Source organism: Coregonus lavaretus (genome assembly GCF_964263955.1).
Source record: "Coregonus lavaretus genome assembly, contig: SUPER_35_unloc_6, whole genome shotgun sequence".
In the NCBI taxonomy this organism is placed as follows: Eukaryota; Metazoa; Chordata; class Actinopteri; order Salmoniformes; family Salmonidae; genus Coregonus; species Coregonus lavaretus.
This window is the reverse complement of record NW_028167176.1, coordinates 100,004-122,412: the sequence shown is the minus strand read 5'-3', so window position 1 is coordinate 122,412 and position 22,409 is coordinate 100,004. Positions and strand designations below refer to the sequence as shown.

The 22,409-nt window shown below is 45.0% G+C and overlaps 1 protein-coding gene across 1 annotated transcript in view; it reads right to left on the bottom strand.

Moving 5' to 3' along the window:
* The window catches only part of LOC311110443 (uncharacterized protein), a 73,358-nt gene that overhangs the window by 11,231 nt on the left and 39,718 nt on the right, over positions 1–22,409 (bottom strand). The window contains exons 5-7 of the mRNA XM_084188990.1: positions 21,992–22,144; positions 17,898–18,005; positions 607–972 (exon numbers count right to left, since the gene is read on the bottom strand). Coding sequence (XP_084045116.1) covers positions 607–972; positions 17,898–18,005; positions 21,992–22,144 — 627 coding nt within the window. The remainder of the gene's footprint in view (positions 1–606; positions 973–17,897; positions 18,006–21,991; positions 22,145–22,409) is intronic.

Genomic DNA, 22,409 nt, shown 5'->3' with positions numbered 1-22,409 from the left:
AAGAAAGAAGAAAGAAAGAAAGAAAGAAAGAAAGAAAGAAAGAAAGAAAGAAAGAAAGAAAGAAAGAAAGAAAGAAAGAAAGAAAGAAAGACGAGAGAGAGTAACAAGGGAAGGAGTGAAAATGGAGAGCAAATCAAATCACATTTTATTTGACACATGCGCCCACTATATCTATATTGCTACATGAATAACATCCATGGTACTACTCAAACACACACAGGGGATATGGTTGTTTGACCTCTATAACGACAAAGACAGTTACTAAAAACAGACCGAGGACATTCCTCTTACCTCACCAAGCACCTAACTACAACCAACAAAACGAATCAAATCAAATCAAATGCTATTTGTCACATGCACCGAATACAACAGGTGTAGACCTTACAGTGAAATGCTTACTTAGAAGCCCTTAACCAACAATGCAGTTTTAAGAAAATAGAGTTAAGAACATATTTACAAAATCACCTAAAGTAAAAAATAACACAATAAAATAACAATAATGAGGCTATATACAGGGGGTATCGGTACCGAGTCAATGTGCGGGGGTACAAGTTAGTCGAGGTAATGTGTACATGTAGGTAGGGGTAAAGTGACAGAACAGCACACCAAGGTGCATTAAAACCCAGCCATATTCCAGTGTTACCTCGGTGAACAGGTGCTGCACCACGGTAGCCAGGGCCTCTATCCGCCGGTTGCCCTGCTCCAGGAGCCTCCGGAGCTGCTGAATGCACCGGTTCTTCTTCTCACCCTGGTCTTGGTACTGGGCCACGGTGGCCGGCTTAGCCTCCACTGGAGCCCTGGCTGGGCGGGATGCCGAGACCACTGGTACCTGGACTAGGAGAGGGACGGCAGGGACTGGGACCAGGTCTGGTTGGGGCGGCTGGGGTTGGTTGGGGCCTCCTGCCTGAGTAGTGGTGCTGGTCTGGGAGGGGGTCCTCCCCACTGCTGCCCCCCGCGCCTTGTTCTTGTCCACTGAAAGAGAGCAAGGTCGGTTGAGTGTGCTGGCCACGACGTTTAGCATGATCTCTTGCATTCGACTCTCCACAACCCCCTCACACACATAAAACATATAAACACAACACAAACACACTAGCATGCAGGAGGATACGCCTAACGGTCTCTGAGCAGACACAGACTGAAACCCCAGTAGAGCTAAGAAGCAGTGCATGCTGGGATAGCTCTGTAATGATGGGCCCGAGGTAGAATCCCAGGATGCATTAGGAGTGCATTAGCATCAAGAATCATCCTCTCTCTCTCTCCCCCCTCCCATCCCTCTCTCATACATTTTGCTGTCTCAGAGCAAAGTGGACCATGGAGATTTCATCCCTGACTGAAACTGCATGCAGTGTTCAAAATGGGAGACTGACTGTGTGTGTGTTTGCCTGTGACCTTGTGTGTGTCTGCGGTCTAATTTTACTCCAACTTCCCTCTCAGTGTGTCCTCAGAGGAAGTTGAAAAGCCTCTCTCTCTCTCTCTCTCTCTCTCCCCCCTTCTCCTCCTCCTCCCCCCCCCCCCACTCCCTCCCTCCCTCCATCTCTCTCCCTCATCCCTCATTTTGCTGTCTCCTCTCCTCTCCCTCCATCCCTCTCTCATATATTTTGCTGTCTCAGAGCAAAGTGGACCATGGAGATTTCATCCCTGACTGAAACTGCAATAGAGTTATCCCTGATATTGATATTGTTACTTCATGTTGATCATCATAATCATCAGTGATATAATCTCACTGTTGTAATCATTCATATTTTTTTATAAATAATGCCATATCAACCATCTCTATCTTTCCCTAAAGCTATCAAATAGAAATGGTGTTAGTAAAGCTTTCTTTAATAGGGTTTACATTTAAAGTTGTCCCCCTGACACAGTCAACTCAATGAGAGGGAGAGGGAGAGTGCTATAACACCATGAGGGTGACATCACCAAACCAACTGAGCTATGACCGTCTCCCTAAGGGGGTTACATACTGTAATACTGCCCCCTTATGGCCACCATACTGTCAACAACCCCATAATGACTTCACAGTCATACAAACAGGCTTCATGTGTCACCTCGATGGGCAGTCCTGTCACTAGAGGGATACAGTGTATGCAGGTTTTTGTTCCAGCCCAGCACTAACACATTTGATTCTAATAATCAACTAATCACGGTCTTCAATCTCAGACAGTTGAGTTATAAAAAACAGGGCTGGAATAAAAACATGCACACACACACACACACACGTGCACACAGTATCCACTGTACTGTATGAGGCTTTGATCTACTGTATCAGCCTACGCCTACACAATCTCTCTAGCTTTACAATAACCAGCATGCAGCTCAATCTCTCTAGCTTTACAATAACCAGCATGGAGCTCAATCTCTCTAGCTTTACAATACACAGCATGCAGCTCAATCTCTCTAGCTTTACAATACCCAGCATGCAGCTCAATCTCTCTAGTTTTACAATAACCAGCATGGAGCTCAATCTCTCTAGCTTTACAATACCCAGCATGCAGCTCAATCTCTCTAGCTTTACAATACCCAGCATGCAGCTCAATCTCTCTAGCTTTACAATACCCAGCATGCAGCTCAATCTCTCTAGCTTTGCAATAACTAGCATGGAGCTCAATCTCTCTAGCTTTACAATACCCAGCATGGAGCTCAATCTCTTTAGCTCTACAATAACCAGCATGGAGCTCAATCTCTCTAGCTTTACAATAACCAGCATGGAGCTCAATCTCTCTAGCTTTACAATACCCAGCATGGAGCTCAATCTCTCTAGCTTTACAATACCCAGCATGCAGCTCAATCTCTCTAGCTTTACAATAACTAGCATGGAGCTCAATCTCTCTAGCTTTACAATACCCAGCATGGAGCTCAATCTCTCTAGCTTTACAATAACCAGCATGCAGCTCAATCTCTCTAGCTTTACAATAACCAGCATGCAGCTCAATCTCTCTAGCTTTACAATAACCAGCATGGAGCTCAATCTCTCTAGCTTTACAATAACTAGAATGGAGCTCAATCTCTCTAGCTTTACAATACCCAGCATGGGCTCAACAGAACCACTCATATCAACATTTGACTAATCCACTCTCCAATTACATTGCATTATCCTATTAGTCAACAGCCATATAATTTATTAACAGTTTGACACTAATCCGCCATTTGGGTTATATATATAATACGTATTCAGTCTTCCTGTCATTCTCATACAAAATGGTGTATTTTCTTGTCATGCATTTTATGTTTCTAGATTCAATGCATCAGTGTTGTGTGGCAGTGTGTGTATGCATGGGGTCATCCGGACAGACAGTGGTGGGACATGCTTGAGTAGGTGTTGAAACGTGTGTGTGTCCCCCCCCCACACAAACACACACACACACAGACAGACAAATGAATAGAGACTTTCTGTGACACACACACATAGAGTTTCAACGCTTCCTCGAGCATGTCGCACCACTGCCAGTCCGGATGTCCCCATGCATGGATTGAGCTAACAGGGGGACGGTGCCTTCTTTCATCCTGTGTTTTCATATCCTACCACAGCACCCAAAAGACAACACCACACCCACACACACAGGGGCATCCTGTGGGTGACCGCTAATCACTAAATCTCTTTTAAACACACCAGGGAGGGGAAACCAAAACATCCTCCCAGGAGGCACGCACACACACACACACACACACACACACACACACACACACACACACACTCTTCATTCAGAAGCATAAACGACTGTAATTTATGACAATCATCTTGGTTTACTTCAGTTAGGGCGGAAACTCCTAAAGACAACCAAAACAAAGGACATGGAGGTTTAGCCTGATTTGATCTACCTAAGAGGCTGATGTTGAGATATCTATTTCATAAAAAGGCGTGGACCATGGAGGTTTAGCCTGATTTTATAGGCTGATGTTGAGATATCTATTCCATAAAAAGTCACTGGACCAATATATAGACCGGTATTGTATGACATTTTTGGCAGTAGTATTTCTGTTTACTTTCAAATATTTGTGTGTGGGGGGCTTCAGATATGGCTATTTCCATCATATTCAGCAACATATCACCACGTTTTACAAAATGTCTCCTGCATCTTTTTTCTCCGTTCTCCTTTTTGGAGGGAAAAAGAGTCAAGCGGACATTTTGCAGAGTGTGTACCTGGGATCTGCCATGCAGGCTGATAGAGGTTCAGGGCCCAGTCTGTGAGAGAGATGTCAGTCAGTTAGCCACTTAGCATGCAGTGGGATATTACGTTCGCATCCCAAATGGCACCCTATTGCTTATATAGCGCACTGGTTAAAAGTAGTGCTCTAAATAGGGAAGATGGTGCCATTTGGAACGCATCTTACAAGAAAAAAAGGCTCTGGATCGAAATTAGGTTTAGGCACAGATCTAGGATCAGCTTTTCGTCCACAAGTCATTACCGTAACCATTAGGGGGAGAAGCACTAAACTGATCTTGGATCAGTGTCTAGAGGAGACTTTAAGAGGCGCTACTAAAAGGGATATCGGGGAGGGATGAGAGGCTGAATGAGAGGAGGAAGAGGACGAGCGGAGCGGAGAGGGCGTCTTTTAGTTGAGGATGGTGTGGCTGTGTGTGTGTGTGTGTTAGATCTGTCATCTGTGTAGCTCAAACCCTTTTGAAACGTATTCCCAACCGAACTGAAACCATGTTGGTGTTTGAGTCTACTGCAGTTTGCCAGAATTTAGAGAGTGAGAGTTGGATAGAGAGCCAATCCCTCATCAACTGTACAGTATTAATAAGACTCTCCTGACTGCTGCTCAGCGCTGTGAAAGGCTGATCTGGGTGGAAAAGCTACTGCCAAAACGATGCCCATTAACCCCCCCCCCCCCACACACACACACACACACACGCACACGCACACACTAATCCAGTCTTAATCCCTCCTATGAAGTGGGTTTTGTTTTAATTTGCCAGCCGGCCCATTGGAGCAGCAGTCAGGAGAGTCTTTCCTTATTAATACTGTACAGTTGATGAGGGATTGGCTCTCTATCCAACTCTCACTCTCTGCATTCTGGCAAACTACAATAGCCTCAAAAGCCAGTGGCAGTAAGCATTACTTGTGCGCACACACACACACACACACTTAACCTGGGTGGGATTAAAGATGCCCCCTGCCGTGCTCAGATGAAACATCAAATCTGGAAAAATGAAAAGTGCGACGGTATTAATCCCCAAACTGTGTAAGCAGCAGATTTAGTAAATTAGGATTTTGATTTTGATGTACGGTATTTAAAAAGATGTGGCGTTAGCAGCATTGGATGGCACCCATGTAAAAGCTTGCTGGGCCATAGGCAGGAGGACGAGAGTCTATGTGCTAGCATGGCCTATGATGGGCTTCACAGAACATCTTAACCGGCTGTTATCTCAGTATTAGATGTTATCTCAGTATTAGATGTTATCTCAGTATAAAATGTTATCTCAGTATAAGATTAGATGTTCTCAGTATAAGATGTTATCTCAGTATTAGACGTTATCTCAGTATTAGACGTTATCTCAGTATAAGATGTTATCTCAGTATAAGATTAGATGTTCTCAGTATAAGATGTTATCTCAGTATTAGACGTTATCTCAGTATTAGACGTTATCTCAGTATAAGATGTTATCTCAGTATAAGATGTTATCTCAGTATTAGAAGTTATCTCAGCATTAGATGTTATCTCAGTATTAGATGTTATCTCAGTATAAGATGTTCTCTCAGTATTAGATGTTCTCTCAGTATTAGATGTTCTCTCTTTGACAACCAAGAGGTGATTATGGAATATGTGTACGATTAGAACTGAAGTGTAAGACACAATGTAAATAAAACAAGCCACTAATAAGGCCGATTACTTCTCATATGTCACCCTATGCCCCATATAGTGCACTATTTCTGACCAGAGCCCTATATAGGGAATAGGGTGTCATTTGAGATGCAGACGTAAGTGAACGCATCCACGGTGACACGGCTACAGACTCCCAGAAAATCTAGAAGGACCCCTAGCCTTCTAGATTCAAAGTTCATTAACTTAAAGTCAAAGTTCATTAACTGCAATAACTGGGGCCTCATAGCCCAAGGCGACTGAACTCCCAACACGTCTGTTTCCATGGCAACACATGGAGAAATGTCGATGTCAGTGGAGACTGCTGAGGGGAGGACGGCTCATGATAATGGCTGGAACGGAGCAAATGGAATGGCATCAAACCATGTGTTTGATGTGTTTGATACCATTCCACCTATTCCGCTCCAGCCGTTACCACGAGCCCGTCCTCCCCAATTAAGGTGCCATCAACCTCCTGTGGTCGGTGTGTGGAGTGAGTGAGAGAACATGGGGTGTTATTAGCACATGTGTGCCTAGCAACACTGAACTGGTGTCCTTATAGTGCTCCACTCATTGGGTCTGCGCAGCAGTATGCCTGTACAGAAATGCTTACTGACCTGTATTACATTTGCCTAAAAACAGGCTGCCTGGTATAAAAAAAAAAAACTAGGTGACATATTTGATATCTGTTCATCACAAAATATGGCACATAAATATGAGAACCAGAAGGCATGGCTGGCTGAAATAATTAAATAAATTAAATAGTTTTGAAAAATATGCTTCTGATAAATAAATACAAAAATCACCCATAGAGAATGTATAATCTTATCGCTCTCAAAATACCACTAAACTCTCCAGTACACCAGACAGATTTTAGAAAGGGAACATCTCTCCCTAGTCCCTACTTTGGAATATTCCGTCCTCATTCCACTAGATAATTCCCTCATCAGGCAAACGTTGAAAAAACGTAGCGGTTTTTACATTGTGAAAAAACATTGAGGTTAGCTCTTGCACGAATGGGCATCCTTGCCTGAACCGCAGCGCAGAGCAGGCAGTGACTAAAGCCTGCTGTAACCTACATTTCTCTCACAGCAGAGAAGTGGGTCTCTAAACCACTAAGATGGAGGCCGCCCTCAGCCAGACACGTGCAGCCTGGGTTTGGATACAAAACGACACGTCATATTACCGTTCTACTATTACATACTCCGTTTCACTGCTTATCAAATATTATTATTCTAGCCGGTATAGATATAAGCATTTAATAACAGAAATAGTATGCAGCCAGATATGTGCAGTCTAGTTTGAATACAAAACTAGCATGCCAGGCTAAAGTACAGGTTTCAATAGACAAAATGCCAAAGACTAAATAGGGAGAAAAAAATACTTAGTCAAGCTCGTGACTGACACAAAACCAGCATGCCAGCCCATAGTACTGCTTTTCAATAGATACAATGCCACAGAATACAAAGAAAAGGCCTGTTCCAAATATAGCCTAGACATAGTGGTTTAATGACAGAATGATGGTAAAGCTAGTAGGAGCCAGATGAGGCTGTGGGTTGTGTGTCTGGGTACCATGTGAGTCCAGCCCCTCTGGGCTTCATGGTTAGAAGGAGCCCCCTGCCTTGCCGGCTATTCACCACCATGCTATGGTGGAGCCACTCGTGTAGAAAACACACACACACACACACACACACACACAGACACACACAGACACACACTCAGAGAGAGTGGCATCTCTTTTGTATACATGGCGGCTAAACACAATAGTGAGAGAACCCCCTTGTAAAGAAGGACTGCAAGGCAACAATGGCTGCCGCGGTGCGGGGGAAGAAAGAGGGAACGTGGGAGATAAGATGATGGAGGAGGGGTACGATGGATGGAGTGATGAGGTGGATGGGGGTGTGTGTGTGTGTGTGTGTCAGACCTGCATGGAACACCACAGTGGTCTTCTTGCATCCCGAGAGGAGTTGGAGATTCCGGAACAATCCTTTGGCTGTCAACTTCACATGGAAGTTAGACAGAGAGAGTCTAGGAGACCATAACATGTCTCTGGTGAGATATTCCTCTAGTATAGACGCAAAGAAAAAAGGAGGGAACAATTAGAGGAAAATATAAAAAGATTATTTGGAATCTAGATAGATACTCCTCCAGTACAGACTCCAGACTAGGTTCGTCTCTAGGTAGATATTCCTCCAGTACAGACTCCAGACTAGGTTCGTCTCTAGGTAGATATTCCTCCAGTACAGACTCCAGACTAGGTTCGTCTCTAGGTAGATATTCCTCCAGTACAGACTCCAGACTAGGTTAGTCTCTATGTAGATACTCCTCCAGGACAGACTCCAGACTAGGTTCGTCTCTAGGTAGATACTCCTCCAGGACAGACTCCAGACTAGGTTCGTCTCTAGGTAGATACTCCTCCAGTACAGACTCCAGACTATGTTAGTCTCTAGGTAGATATTCCTCCAGTACAGACTCCAGACTAGGTTAGTCTCTAGGTAGATACTCCTCCAGTACAGACTCCAGACTAGGTTAGTCTCTAGGTAGATACTCCTCCAGGACAGACTCCAGACTAGGTTAGTCTCTATGTAGATATTCCTCCAGTACAGACTCCAGACTAGGTTAGTCTCTAGGTAGATATTCCTCCAGTACAGACTCCAGACTAGGTTAGTCTCTAGGTAGATACTCCTCCAGGACAGACTCCAGACTAGGTTAGTCTCTAGGTTAGTCTCTAGGTAGATATTCCTCCAGTACAGACTCCAGACTAGGTTAGTCTCTAGGTAGATACTCCTCCAGGACAGACTCCAGACTAGGTTAGTCTCTAGGTAGATATTCCTCCAGTACAGACTCCAGACTAGGTTAGTCTCTAGGTAGATATTCCTCCAGGACAGACTCCAGACTAGGTTAGTCTCTATGTAGATATTCCTCCAGTACAGACTCCAGACTAGGTTCGTCTCTAGGTAGATACTCCTCCAGTACAGACTCCAGACTATGTTAGTCTCTAGGTAGATATTCCTCCAGTACAGACTCCAGACTAGGTTAGTCTCTAGGTAGATACTCCTCCAGTACAGACTCCAGACTAGGTTAGTCTCTAGGTAGATACTCCTCCAGGACAGACTCCAGACTAGGTTAGTCTCTATGTAGATATTCCTCCAGTACAGACTCCAGACTAGGTTAGTCTCTAGGTAGATATTCCTCCAGTACAGACTCCAGACTAGGTTAGTCTCTAGGTAGATACTCCTCCAGGACAGACTCCAGACTAGGTTAGTCTCTAGGTAGATATTCCTCCAGTACAGACTCCAGACTAGGTTAGTCTCTAGGTAGATACTCCTCCAGTACAGACTCCAGACTAGGTTAGTCTCTAGGTAGATACTCCTCCAGTACAGACTCCAGACTAGGTTAGTCTCTAGGTAGATACACCTCCAGTACAGACTCCAGACTAGGTTAGTCTCTAGGTAGATACTCCTCCAGTACAGACTCCAGACTAGGTTAGTCTCTAGGTAGATACTCCTCCAGTACAGACTCCAGACTAGGTGAATGAGTGCGGGAGCGTAGGGGAAACAATAAACTCGAGCTGTACCCACGGCCAATGGAAAACAAGAGAAAATGGCGCCAAAAATAGCATTGTTTTTCTGCCACTTACAGTAGAGGCAGTAACAGTATGGAGAGGTAGTCCAGGTATAGTCTGTAGTAGAATCCTCAGAGACAGAAAGGATGAAACGTTGGCAGAAACACTGATGATGATGAAGATTATCTCCTCTTCTTCAGCTGTTCAGCAGTAGCAGGCAATGTCCTCTAGTGATGCCTCACACACACACCGCCGCGGACACACACACACACACACACTGCAGCGTTTGGGACCAATAGGCATTAGATGTTCTCTCACTCTCACACACACACGGTTAGACAAAGCTCACTCACTGGTCCTTTCGATAGTACTGTGTAGCAAATACACAGAGAGATGCTGCTAGGGATGGAGGGAGGAAGGGAGGAGAGGAGGGAGGAGGGAGGAGGGAGGAGGGAGGAGGGAGGAGGGAGGAGGGGGAGGAGTGTGCGCAGAGCGGCAAGTGGGCGGGATCTGAGAATAATCTCTCTCTCTCGCTAGCTCTCTCACTCTGCCTTTCACTCCCTCTCTTTCTCGCTTGCTCTCACTCTCTCTCCACTTCTCTCCCAGGGTGAAGATGTGAGGGGGAGGATGGATGGATGGAGGGAGGAAAAAGAGAAGGTGGGAGGATGCAGATGGTTCATACCGAGGTTACAGCTGATGGGAGAGCAGAGATAAAGGAGAGAAGAAAATGTGGATCCTTGAAAGCAGGAGTCCCCATCACTCACTCACTCACTCACTCAGTCCCTCCCTCCCTCCCCCTCTCTCTCTCTCCCTCCCTCCCTCCGTGGCAGGTGCTGTGTTAAGTCTATTCACTGGGAGGGTGGCATCTGTGAAAGGATGCCTTTGTCACACACACACACACACACACACACACACACACACGAGAGAGAGCGCAAGTGAGAGGGAGATACACATGTGCTTACACACACACACACACACACACGCCTCAGAATATTGATGAGTGACACTGTCCTACAGTGTGTCTGTATAGGCAGCCTGTGGATGGCTGTCCATCTCCATCATTCAGTTTCTCTTTTCACTCTCTGGAGAATCAGCATGGAATACACACCCCAGAGGATAGGGATGTTGACGCATAGAAACGCAATGGACCATAGAGATGGCTGGGATTCAATGCGACTGACATTCTGTTGTGGGTTTATGAATTGAATTCATGCTAATCGATATAATAGATAGTGATGTCCCAACCTATAAAACGTTTTGATAAAATTGGGAGCGTACGCTAATCAATAAGGACAAGATACGCATTGGAGCACATTGGAGGGTGTGGTACCGAATGGGGCATATGATCAAAGGTGAGTCAGTGGGTGTCAGTCACGTGATGGCACTCCTTCCTCTTCCCCTGTTATGATATGGGGGGGAAGGTTAGTGTTAGGACATTGATCAGACGCACTCTCCAGGATACACTTCCACACTCCACCCCCAGGGGGCAGCAACCAGGTCTAGTTGCTGAGCCAAGTCTTGATAAGCACATCAGCTGCTGCCAATGAAGGTGATGTCACAGTGGCAGCTTGGGGAGCCTGCTGGTTTTGTTGAGGCCTTTCATTAGTTTTATGAGTCGTTAGTTTGGGAATGTCTTTAGTATTTTCCTTTTGTACATATTTATGTTTTTTCACCATCTGAACAAATAATAATCTGCTTGGACTGGCCGACCCAGAGGTCAAGAGAGACAGAGCTGGCCCTGGACCAAGGTAATATTGCTGTCTCCCTGGACCAAGGTAAGGTTGCTGTCTCCCTGGACCAAGGTAAGGTTGCTGTCTCCCTGGACCACGGTACGGTTGCTGTCTCCCTGGACATATACATTCAACACCTAGACGCATATGCTGATTTCTCACAAATACACACATTCATTCAGGTTACTAGGCCTAAGACCCCTAGCAAGTGCAACAATATTAGTAGGCTAGTTATTGGGTTCGTAACACCCCTCTCCCCTCATCCCTCCCTCTCCATCTCTCCACTCCACATCCCTCTCTCCTCTCCCCCGAGGCAGCCGTGGTTTACAGGGACAACTTCACTCCAGAGAGAAATCTGTGTGTATGTGTGTGAGAGAGAGAGAGAAATCTGTGTGTGAGAGAGAGAAATGTATCTGTGTGTGAGTGAGACAGAGAGAGATGGAGACAGAGACGGGGAGAGAGAGATGGAGATGGAGAGAGAGAGAGAGAGACGGAGCGAGAGAGACGTAAATTGGGTATGGCCATACCCTAGCTCAACACCAACAATTTAAAATAGGGTACTAAAATCATTCCAATTCCCTTTTAAAAGGCTAATTCAGTTTAGTGGTATTAGTGGTCTCAGGGTTGCCGGAAAATGTGTGGCAAGGCGGCATTTAGTTTTCAATCAGGTGTGGCAGCGCATCTTTTGATTTATACTGAACAAAAATACAAATGCAACATGCAACAATTTAAAGATTTTACTGAGTTACAGTTCATATAAGGAAATCTGTCAATTTAAATAAATTCATTAGGCCCTAATCTCTGGATTTCACATGACTGGGCAGGGGCGCAGCCATGGGTGGGCCTGGGAGGGCATAGGCCCACCCACTTGGGAGCCAGGCCCACCCACTGGGGAGCCAAGCCCAGCCAATCATAATTAGTTTTTCCCCACAAAAGGGCTTTATTACAGACAGAAATACTCCTCAGTTTCATCAGCTGTCCGGGTGGCTGGTCTCAGACTATCCCGCAGGTGAATGACTAAAATGTAAATGTAAATGAAGAAGCCGGATGTGGAGGTCCTTGGCTTGCGTGGTTACACATGGTCTGCGGTTTTTAGTCTGGTTGGACGTACTGACAAATTCTCTAAAACGACGTTGGAGGAGGTTAATGGTAGAGAAATGAACATAAAACTATCTGGCAACAGCTCTGGTGGACATTCTTGCAGTCAGCATGCCAATTACACGCTCCCTCAAAACTTGAGACATCTGTCGCATTGTGTTGTGTGACAAAACTGCACATTTTAGTGGCCTTTTATTGTCCCCAGCACAAGGTGCACCTGTGTAATGATCATGCTGTTTAATCAGCTTCTTGATATGCCACACCTGTCAGGTGGATGCTTTATCTTGGTAAAGGAGAAATACTCACTAACAAGGATGTAAACAAATTTGTGCACCAAATTTGAGGGAAATAAACGTTCTGTGCATACGTACATTTTCTGGGATCTTTTATTTCAGCTCATGAAACATGGGACCAACACTTTACATGTTGCGTTTATATTTTTGCTCAGTATAGTTTAATAAAATATATTGACGCACAGCATTTTTTACAGAATAGCCTCATGATTTCTGAACTTGCGCACAGTTTCTCTGTCCTTCATATCATTACTCCCGACAGACACAAGCCAAAACTCTTCCATAAATATAGCAGCCTATACACTAAACATTAGAGATCTGACATGCTGTATTCCATGGAAACAAGACTATTTTTCAGTCTGATCAACTGTAGGCTACTGACAACAGCAGCTGCATAGACTAGCCTACTATACATCCTGTCCCTCTGGCCAGGGTAAACCAAGCGGTATTAAAACGTTGTGTATTTATAGCCCATTTGTTTGTGAGAAAAGGTGAATGGGATCAAATTTGGTTTATATTCAAACCTGGGCTGACTAGGCTACCTCGACTTTTTGTAATCCAACATTATTAAATGGAATGAATCAATAAAGACAATAGCTGACAGACTGTGATTTTAATTAGGCCTACAGTTGCATAGGGCTGGACTACATGATACAAACCTGCATAAAGCAAGCTCAGCCCTGTGAGTTTTATTGTCCAACCATGTTGCTTTCTCTGTGTCTGTGTATAGGAAACCCCCAAAGTCCTGCTTTAAAATATAATTCATATGAACAAGTACAAGGTTGCTGCAGTTTGACAGGGTTTTCATCCTCCCCATGGCCAGGAGTTTTCCAGGAGTGTTTTAAAACCATGTGACCTGATTAGAAATGTTTTTACAACAGATGAATCCCGTCATACTGTAAAAGGTCCAGAGATTTACCTGGTTAGGTTACCAGATCAGGGAAAACGATGTACCACATCACTCTGGGACCTGTGGTGCCACCTCTGAGCGGTCTGACTTTAGGACCATACGGACGCCTGGGAGCGGCAGGGAAGGCAGTAAATAACTCCTTGTCACCATACCCTAGGGTTTGCTGAAATGACAACCCTGCATTGCATGGTCCTGAATCCAACAATGTGACAGAACTAACAAAAACACTATTTTAGTTTGACAAATGAGAGGTCAAAAATTAACCCTTGAAGAATCTCCAAGTGGTCACTTCATGTAAGAGCCCCACTTGAGAACGGTGTCCTGAGCTGCAAGCCAAGACAACTCAAGTACATATAAAGCACAACTCAGCCCTGAAGTATAAATAGTCCCATAGCAGAGCTGCACTGATCCAATATCTAAACTTAGGCAGCGGGCAACAAAATGAATAAAGTCTGTCTTATAAAAGAAAACTGAAAACAGGCATCTTGCCAGACAGCTTCAACAGCCATTGTAACCGCTGGCCTGTAAAGCCATTGTTTTGTGTGTGTGTGTGTGTGTGTGTGTGTGTGTGTGTGTGTGTGTGTGTGTGTGTGTGTGTGTGTGTGTGTGTGTGTGTGTGTATACTGTTTATGTGTGCAATACTGTGTGTGTGTGTGTGTGGTGGTACGCCGGCGGGGGTGACAGCATGTCTGTGACTGGTGGCTCCCCACAAACCCCCAGTGGGAGTTCCTGACGCGACCGCAGCAGAGAGGCAGCCAGGCGCCGTGGCCTAGCCCAATCAAGACCAGCCCAGGCTGAGGGAAAGGACTAACCACAGACCCAGGCTTCGCCAGGCCTCCAGGAACACATCCACTCTTCACAAAGCCTTCGGTGAGATGGCCTAAATATGTTAACTGAAAACACTGCACTTTCTGCTTTTAAAAGACTGATTTGGGATCAGCAATCGCAAACCCAAATCTAACCTTAACCATTATGAGCTGAGCAACAAAAACTAATCTGAGACCTGTTGATAGGAGCACATTGGGACCACATGTCCTTACTATAGTAGTGGCAGCGTTGCCAACTGCCAACAAGAGAGATTGCAGGACGAATGGACCTAGTGTCAACACATTACATTGGGCTCAACAAACTACTGGCCTATTCTTCTCCACATGGTGCCAGTTTAACATGCCAGTTAAAACAGATGGGCATCGTAACGTTAGAGCACACATGTCCACAACAATGCACAGTCGATGGTGAGAGAAGTATTTGAAGCGACGCCAGGGCAGTGTCAACGTGGCCGTCCGTCATCTGTGACGAGCCTAGATCCAACAGTGCTGGCTACCATGCATGCGCACAGGGTCTGTGTGTGACAGAGGAGACAGTTTCGCCTAGTTTCCCTCCAAGTGATTTCCATCAGTCCCCTGTATCCCTTTAATTACAGGAAGAGTTCGGGACGCCATTCTTTGTGTGTTTGTTTACCCTCGACACGAGCCTGTGAGCTCCGAGCTAGTCAGCCAGAACGCACAACCCAAACGCTCCTAATGATCGACACACACATGGGAATGCTTCCCAAATCGCTAACACGTTTTTACATTCTTCTATTTATAACTGTCTCCCTCGTATCTCCCCAATTAGGCTACAGACATCCATAACTGTGTTTTAAATAGAAAACCTTTGAACTAAACACAGTGACTTAAAACTTCAGTTAAATGAAATGAGGGTAATAGTTATAGAAACCGTTAGTTCATAGTTATAGAAACTGTTTCGGCTTATACTGTATATTGAGCTAGAATTATTCAGTCACCCATCTGTGATATAACAACAGTGCAACTTTGACAACATTTGTCAAGGGAAATGCACTAATACGATGTGCAAGTGAGATCATCCTACGTCATACTTCCTGTTCCTGTCCCCTAATCTTTTGAATGGGCTAGCTTGACAATTATGTCATAACATTTGTGAAAACTAGGTAATTTAAGATATATGCAGTGCCTTCGGAAAGTATTCAGACCCCTTGACTTTTTTTTCAAATTTTGTTATATTACAGCCTTATTCTAAAATTGATTAAATTGTTTTTTTCCTCATCAATCTACACACAATACCTCATAATGACAAAGCAAAAACAGGTTTTTAGACATCTTTGCTAATTTATTTAAATAACAAAAAACTGAAATATCACATTTACATAAGTATTCAGACCCTTTACACAATACTTTGTTAAAGCACCTTTGGCAGCGATTACAGCATCGAGTCTTCTTGGGTATGACGCTACAAGCTTGGCACATCTGTATTTGGGGAGTTTCTCCCATTCTTCTCTGCAGATCCACTCAAGCTCTGTCAGGTTGGATGGGGAGCGTTGCTGCACAGCTATTTTCAGGTCTCTCCAGAGATGTTCGATCGGGTTCAAGTCCGGGCTCTGGCTGGGACACTCAAGGACATTCAGAGACTTGTCCCGAAGCCACTCCTGCGTTGTCTTGGCTGGGTGCTTAGGGTTGTTGTCCTGTTGGAAGGTGACCCTTCGCCCCAGTCTGAGGTCCTGAGCGCTCTGGAGCAGGTTTTCATCAAGGATCTCTCTGTACTTTGCTCCGTTCATCTTTCCCTCAATCCTGACTAGTCTCCCAGTCCCTGCCACTGAAAAACATCCCCACAGCATGATGCTGCCACCACCATGCTTTCCTGTAGGGACGGTGCCAGGTTTCCTCCAGATGTGACGCTTGGAATTCAGGCCAAAGAGTTCAATCTTGGTTTCATCAGACCAGAGAATCTTGTTTCTTATGGTCTGAGAGTCTTTAGGTGCCTTTTGGCAAACTCCAAGCGGGCTGTCATGTGCCTTTTACTGAGGAGTGGCTTCCGTCTGGCCACTCTACCATAAAGGCCTGATTGGTGGAGTGCTGCAGAGATCGTTGTCCTTCTGGAAGATTCTCCCATCTCCACAGAGAAACTCTAGAGCTCTGTCAAAGTGACCATCGGGTTCTTGGTCACCTCCCTGACCAAGGCCCTTCTCCCCCGATTGCTCAGTTTGGCTGGGTGGCCAGCTCTATGAAGAGTCTTGGTGGTTCCAAACTTCTTCCATTTAAGAATGTTGGAGGCCACTGTGTTCTTGGGGACCTTCAATGCTGCAGAAATGTTTTGGTACCCTTCCCCAGATCTGTGCCTCGACACAGTCCTGTCTCGGAGCTCTACGGACAATTCCTTCGACCTCATGGCTTGGTTTTTGCTCTGACATGCACTGTCAACTGTGGGACCTTATATAGACAGGTGTGTGCCTTTCCAAATCATGCCCAATCAATTTAATTTACCAAAGGCGGACTCCAATCAAATTGTAGGAACATCTCAAGGATAATCAATGGAAACAGGATGCACCTGAGCTCAATTTCGAGTCTCATAGCAAAGGGTCTGAATACTTAAGTAAATAAGGTATTACAAAAATATATATATATACACACATTTGCAAAAATGTCTAAAAACCTGTTTTCGCTTTGCCATTATGGGGTATTGTGTGTAGATTGCTGAGGATAATTTTTAAAAAATCAATTTTCGAATAAGGCTGTAACGTAACAAAATGTGGAAAAAGTCAAGGGGTCTGAATACTTTCAGAAGGCACTGTATATTATATATATATATACTGTATATACAATTATATTCATGTTTGTGGATGAATTTACTTCTGCCAGATGCCTTTTATGACGTTTTTGCGCTGAAGACCATTGCGCTACATTGCCCATTGAAGACCATTCAAAATGCCTACAAAAGTAAAAAAACTACCAGGCTACTTCTTGGAAAATGACGCGTCACTTTCATACTGTATATTGTGGCCATTCGGACACAAACATAGATTTTTCTAAATAAGCTGTCATGGATTAAGGAAAATGCAAGGCTGAAACCCCTAACCGGTTGAGGCCGGAATGTTCCAAGTCTTTTTTTACACAAATCAAGTGTGTGATGAAGTTGGAGCGCTACCATGGTAACTGGGGGCCTACACGCTCCTGTGGCGTGGGTGCTAAAGTATAACCGGTGTGCGGAGATTCGCTCACAATTCAACAATAACCATGACACCTGTATGTGTGAGAATCATATCGCTCTCAAGTCTCTTTTTCAGAGACACTATACTAAATTATAAACTGGGTGGTTCGAGCCCTGAATGGTGATTGGCTGACAGCCGTTGTATCTCAGACCGTATACCACGGGTATGATAAAACATTTATTTTTACTGCTCTAATTACGTTGGTAACCAGTTTATAATAGCAATAAGGCAACTCGGGGGTTTGTGGTATATGGCCAATATACCACGGCTAAGGGCTGTGTCCAGGCACTCCACCGTGGTATATTGGCCATATACAACACCCCCTCGGGCCTTATTGCTTAAATATACTGCAAGATCCTTGGCTCTAGTGCCATTTAAGGAACCCTAATCGCTACGTAGAACTAGGCACAGAAAAACACAAAACACTAGCAGACTGAAGCCAAGCACAAAACCCAAACCCAACAACACCAAAAAGTTCAAACAGAACTCTTACCTGTGGCAGCAGCTGTGGGGCGGTTGAGTCTGGCCGAGCCGGCCCTCTGTAGGGGGTTCTGGGCCTGCTTGCCTGCTACCTGGCTGGTCACCGCTGGAGTCTTCAGCCCTATGGTAGTGAAACCCCATGTCAACAGACAGACTAAACCTAACTGTAGCCTTGTAGCAGAGACTACCAGGTTATAGGGCTAGTGTGGTCTTATGGAGTATCTGTGTAGTAGTGGAGCTTGGGTCTTGAAGGAGAGCTCAGAGATTTAGACTGTGTCCACCTCCTACAGGGTACAAGCCCCTGTGTCCACCTACTACAGGGTACAAGCCCCTGTGTCCACCTACTACAGGGTACAAGCCCCTGTGTCCACCTACTACAGGGTACAAGCCCCTGTGTCCACCTACTACAGGGTACATGCCTCTGTGTCCACCTCCTACAGGGTACAAGCCCCTGTGTCCACCTCCTACAGGGTACAAGCCCCTGTGTCCACCTACTACAGGGTACAAGCCCCTGTGTCCACCTCCTACAGGGTACAAGCCTCTGTGTCCACCTCCTACAGGGTACAAGCCTCTGTGTCCACCTACTACCAGGTACAAGCCCATGTGTCCACCTCCTACAGGGTACAAGCCTCTGTGTCCACCTCCTACAGGGTACAAGCCTCTGTGTCCACCTCCTACAGGGTACAAGCCCATGTGTCCACCTACTACAGGGTACAAGCCCATGTGTCCACCTACTACAGGGTACAAGCCCCTGTGTCCACCAACTACAGGGTACAAGCCCATGTGTCCACCTCCTACAGGGTACAAGCCCATGTGTCCACCTACTACAGGGTACAAGCCCCTGTGTCCACCAACTACAGGGTACAAGCCTCTCTGTCCACCTACTACAGGGTACAAGCCCCTGTGTCCACCAACTACAGGGTACAAGCCTCTCTGTCTACCTACTACAGGGTACAAGCCCCTGTGTCCACAAACTACAGGGTACAAGCCTCTCTGTCCACCTACTACAGGGTACAAGCCCCTGTGTCCACCTACTACAGGGTACAAGCCTCTCTGTCTACCTACTACAGGGTACAAGCCCCTGTGTCCACAAACTACAGGGTACAAGCCTCTCTGTCCACCTACTACAGGGTACAAGCCCCTGTGTCCACCTACTACAGGGTACAAGCCCCTGTGTCCACCAACTACAGGGTACAAGCCTCTCTGTCCACCTACTACAGGGTACAAGCCCCTGTGTCCACCAACTACAGGGTACAAGCCTCTCTGTCCACCTACTACAGGGTACAAGCTGAGGTTGGATAGAGAAACACCTCATAATCACCTGGGCCCAGCTTTTCAAAAAGTTATCTATCTGGATTTCCTCTATCGGATAGGATTAAATCCATAGAAATATAATTAATAGAACGGAAGAATCACTGACTTGAATGAGGACTTGAATGAGGACTCCTATCCGGTTGCTGAAATCCGGAGAGATAACTTTTGAAAAACTGGGCCCTGTAGACTGCTACTCAATGGGAATCGGAGGATGATGGGTCATTTGGGCCACGGGGAGGGAAAGGATTATGTTGAAATATGATTTTAGAAACTAGCCATATCCTCAACTAGATATAGTTAGATAAACAGCTAGTCTGTTGATATTTGGTTTGGTATTGTCCAATATAGTGGGAAAAAATTTCTAGATATTTGTGGGAATTGAGAGAGTTGAGGGAATATCCAGGAATTTAGAAAGTTGAGTTGCTAAAACCAATGAGAAAATCAGACTGACCTAGATACAATGGAATAAAACATCTTGGTGCTCATATAATGTTTACACTTCAACCCAGCAGAAATCCACAGGGAAAATCAACTAACATACCGACTACTGTATCCATTAACTGTCAGTGGTCACTGCTACCATGGCAACATGACGTCGCTACAGCAGATGTACTGTTCTCCATCTACCCCAAGCTAATATTATTCATATCCAGTGGGCACTTTCAGAGGCCATAGAAATAAACAGATATTCTATACTGTGCATTCGGAAAGTATTCAGACCCCTTCCCTTTTTCCACATTTTGTTACGTTACAGCCTTATTCTAAAATTCATCTACACACAATACCCCATAATAACAAAGTGAAAACTGTTTTTTAGACATTTTTGCAAATGTATAATTTTCTTTCTTCAGAAAATACCTTATTTACATAAGTATTCAGACCTTTTGCTATGAGACTCGAAATTGAGCTCAGTTACATCCTGTTTCCATTGATCATCCTTGAGATGTTTCTACAACCTGATTGGAGTCCACCTGTGGTCAATTCAATTGATTGGACATGATTTGGAAAGGCACACACCTGTCTATATAAGGTCCCACAGTTGACAGTGCATGTCAGAGCAAAAACCAAGCCATGAGGTCGAAGGAATTGTCCGTAGAGCTCCGAGACAGGATTGTGTCAAGGCACAGATCTGGGGAAGGGTACCAAAACATTTCTGCAGCATTGAAGGTTCCCAAGAACACAGTGGCCTCCATAATTCTTAAATGGAAGAAGTTTAGAACCACCAAGACTCTTCATAGATCTGGCCACCCGGCAAAACTGAGCAATCTGGGGAGAAGAGCCTTGGTCAGGGAGGTGACCAAGAATCCGATGGTCACTCTGACAGAGCTCCAGAGTTCCTCTGTGGAGATGGGTTAAACTTCCAGAAGGACAACCATCTCTGTAGCACTCCACCAATCAGGCCTTTATGGTAGAGTGGCCAGACGGAAGCCACTCCTCAGTAAAGGGCACATGACAGCCCGCTTGGAGTTTGCCAAAAGGCACCTAAAGGACTCTCAGACCATGAGAAACAAGATTCTCTGGTCTGATGAAACCAAGATTGAACTCTTTGGCCTGAATGCCAAGCGCCACGTCTGGAGGAAACCTGGCACCATCCCTACGGGAATGCATGGTGGTGGCAGCATCATGCTGTGGGGATGTTTTTCTGCGGCAGGGACTGGGAGACTAGTCAGGATTGAGGGAAAGATGAACGGAGCAAAGTACAGAGAGATCCTTGATGAAAACCTTCTCCAGAGCGCTCAGGACCTCAGACTGGGGAGAAGGTTCACCTTCCAACAGGACAACCACCCTAAGCACACAGCCAAGACAACGCAGGAGTGGCTTCGGGACAAGTCTCTGAATGTCCTTGAGTGTCCCAGCCAGAGCCCGGACTTGAACCCGATCGAACATCTCTGGAGAGACCTGAAAATATTTGTGCAGCGACGCTCCCCATCCAACCTGACAGAGCTTGAGAGGATCTGCAGAGAAGAATGGGAGAAACTCCCCAAATACAGGTTTGCCAAGCTTGTAGCGTCATACCCAAGAAGACTCAAGGCTGTAATCGCTGCCAAAGGTGCTTCAACAAAGTACTGAGTAAAGGGTCTGAATACTTATGTAAATGTGATATTTCTGTTTTTTATTTTTATAAAAATGTCTAAAAACCTGTTTTTGCTTTGTCATTATGGGGTATTGTGTGTGGATTGATGAAGGGAAAAAAACAATTTAATCCATTTTAGAATAAGGCTGTAACGTAACAAAATGTGGAAACAGTCAAGGGGTCAGAATACTTTCCAAATGCACTGTATGACCAATATAAGGGGGTGCTATATTCATTGACAACACAGGGACTGAGGTTGGTTGGTAATACAATCCTGGTTCTGTAATATTCCAAACTATGGGGTTCTGTTGGAACAGCACATTGGGTCTGATCAGAAGAAACGAACACATTTGAATACGAATATGTCCATATTTGAGCTAAAAGACATTCAAGTCAAGGAGATGGCGTATGTATGTGTGTGTGTGTGTGTGTGTGTTTAAATCAAAGCACCAGATGAGACATCATCATCTGGGTTAAATAAGACTATTCCATCTGATACTGATCAGAGAAACACATCAAAGACAGTGAAACTGATTCATTAGTGAAACTGATTAGTAATGTTGAGCACATTTAGACACATCTGCACATGTTTAAATGCTAACTATGCTTAGGCCATCAGACTTAAAGTGATAGGCCTCAAAATCAAAAGGTTAGTGAGTGAAAGTAAGCATACACCAAGGATCTGTGGAAGTATTGTGTGTGTGTGTGTGTGTGCTCACCTGTTGCAGTGCTTCTCCCTGGTAGTGAGGGGGCTCTGGTTCGGAACCCCAGTGGGTTGCTGGGGGCCTTAACCGACCCCTGGGTGACCCCTGGAGCGGTAGGCCGGCTGGGCCTCTCCTCTGGCTTACAGCACCCGACCACTGGAGCTGGGACTAGGACAGAGAAAGACAGGGATGATCAGTTAATACTAGAATTAAGAAATAACTAATACAAATATAGTCTATTAACCACTTGGAAATAGACTGAAACTCATTCAAACCTCACTCAACTGTATTTAGTTTAGTTTGAGTTGTTCAATACTCAAAGATGATTGGCTTGCACGTGCAACTTCAGCACACACAACATTCTATAATAGAATTGTGTTATTTGATGTGTATCTTTTTTGACACGCAAAGACCCAAATGGCGTTCCACACTT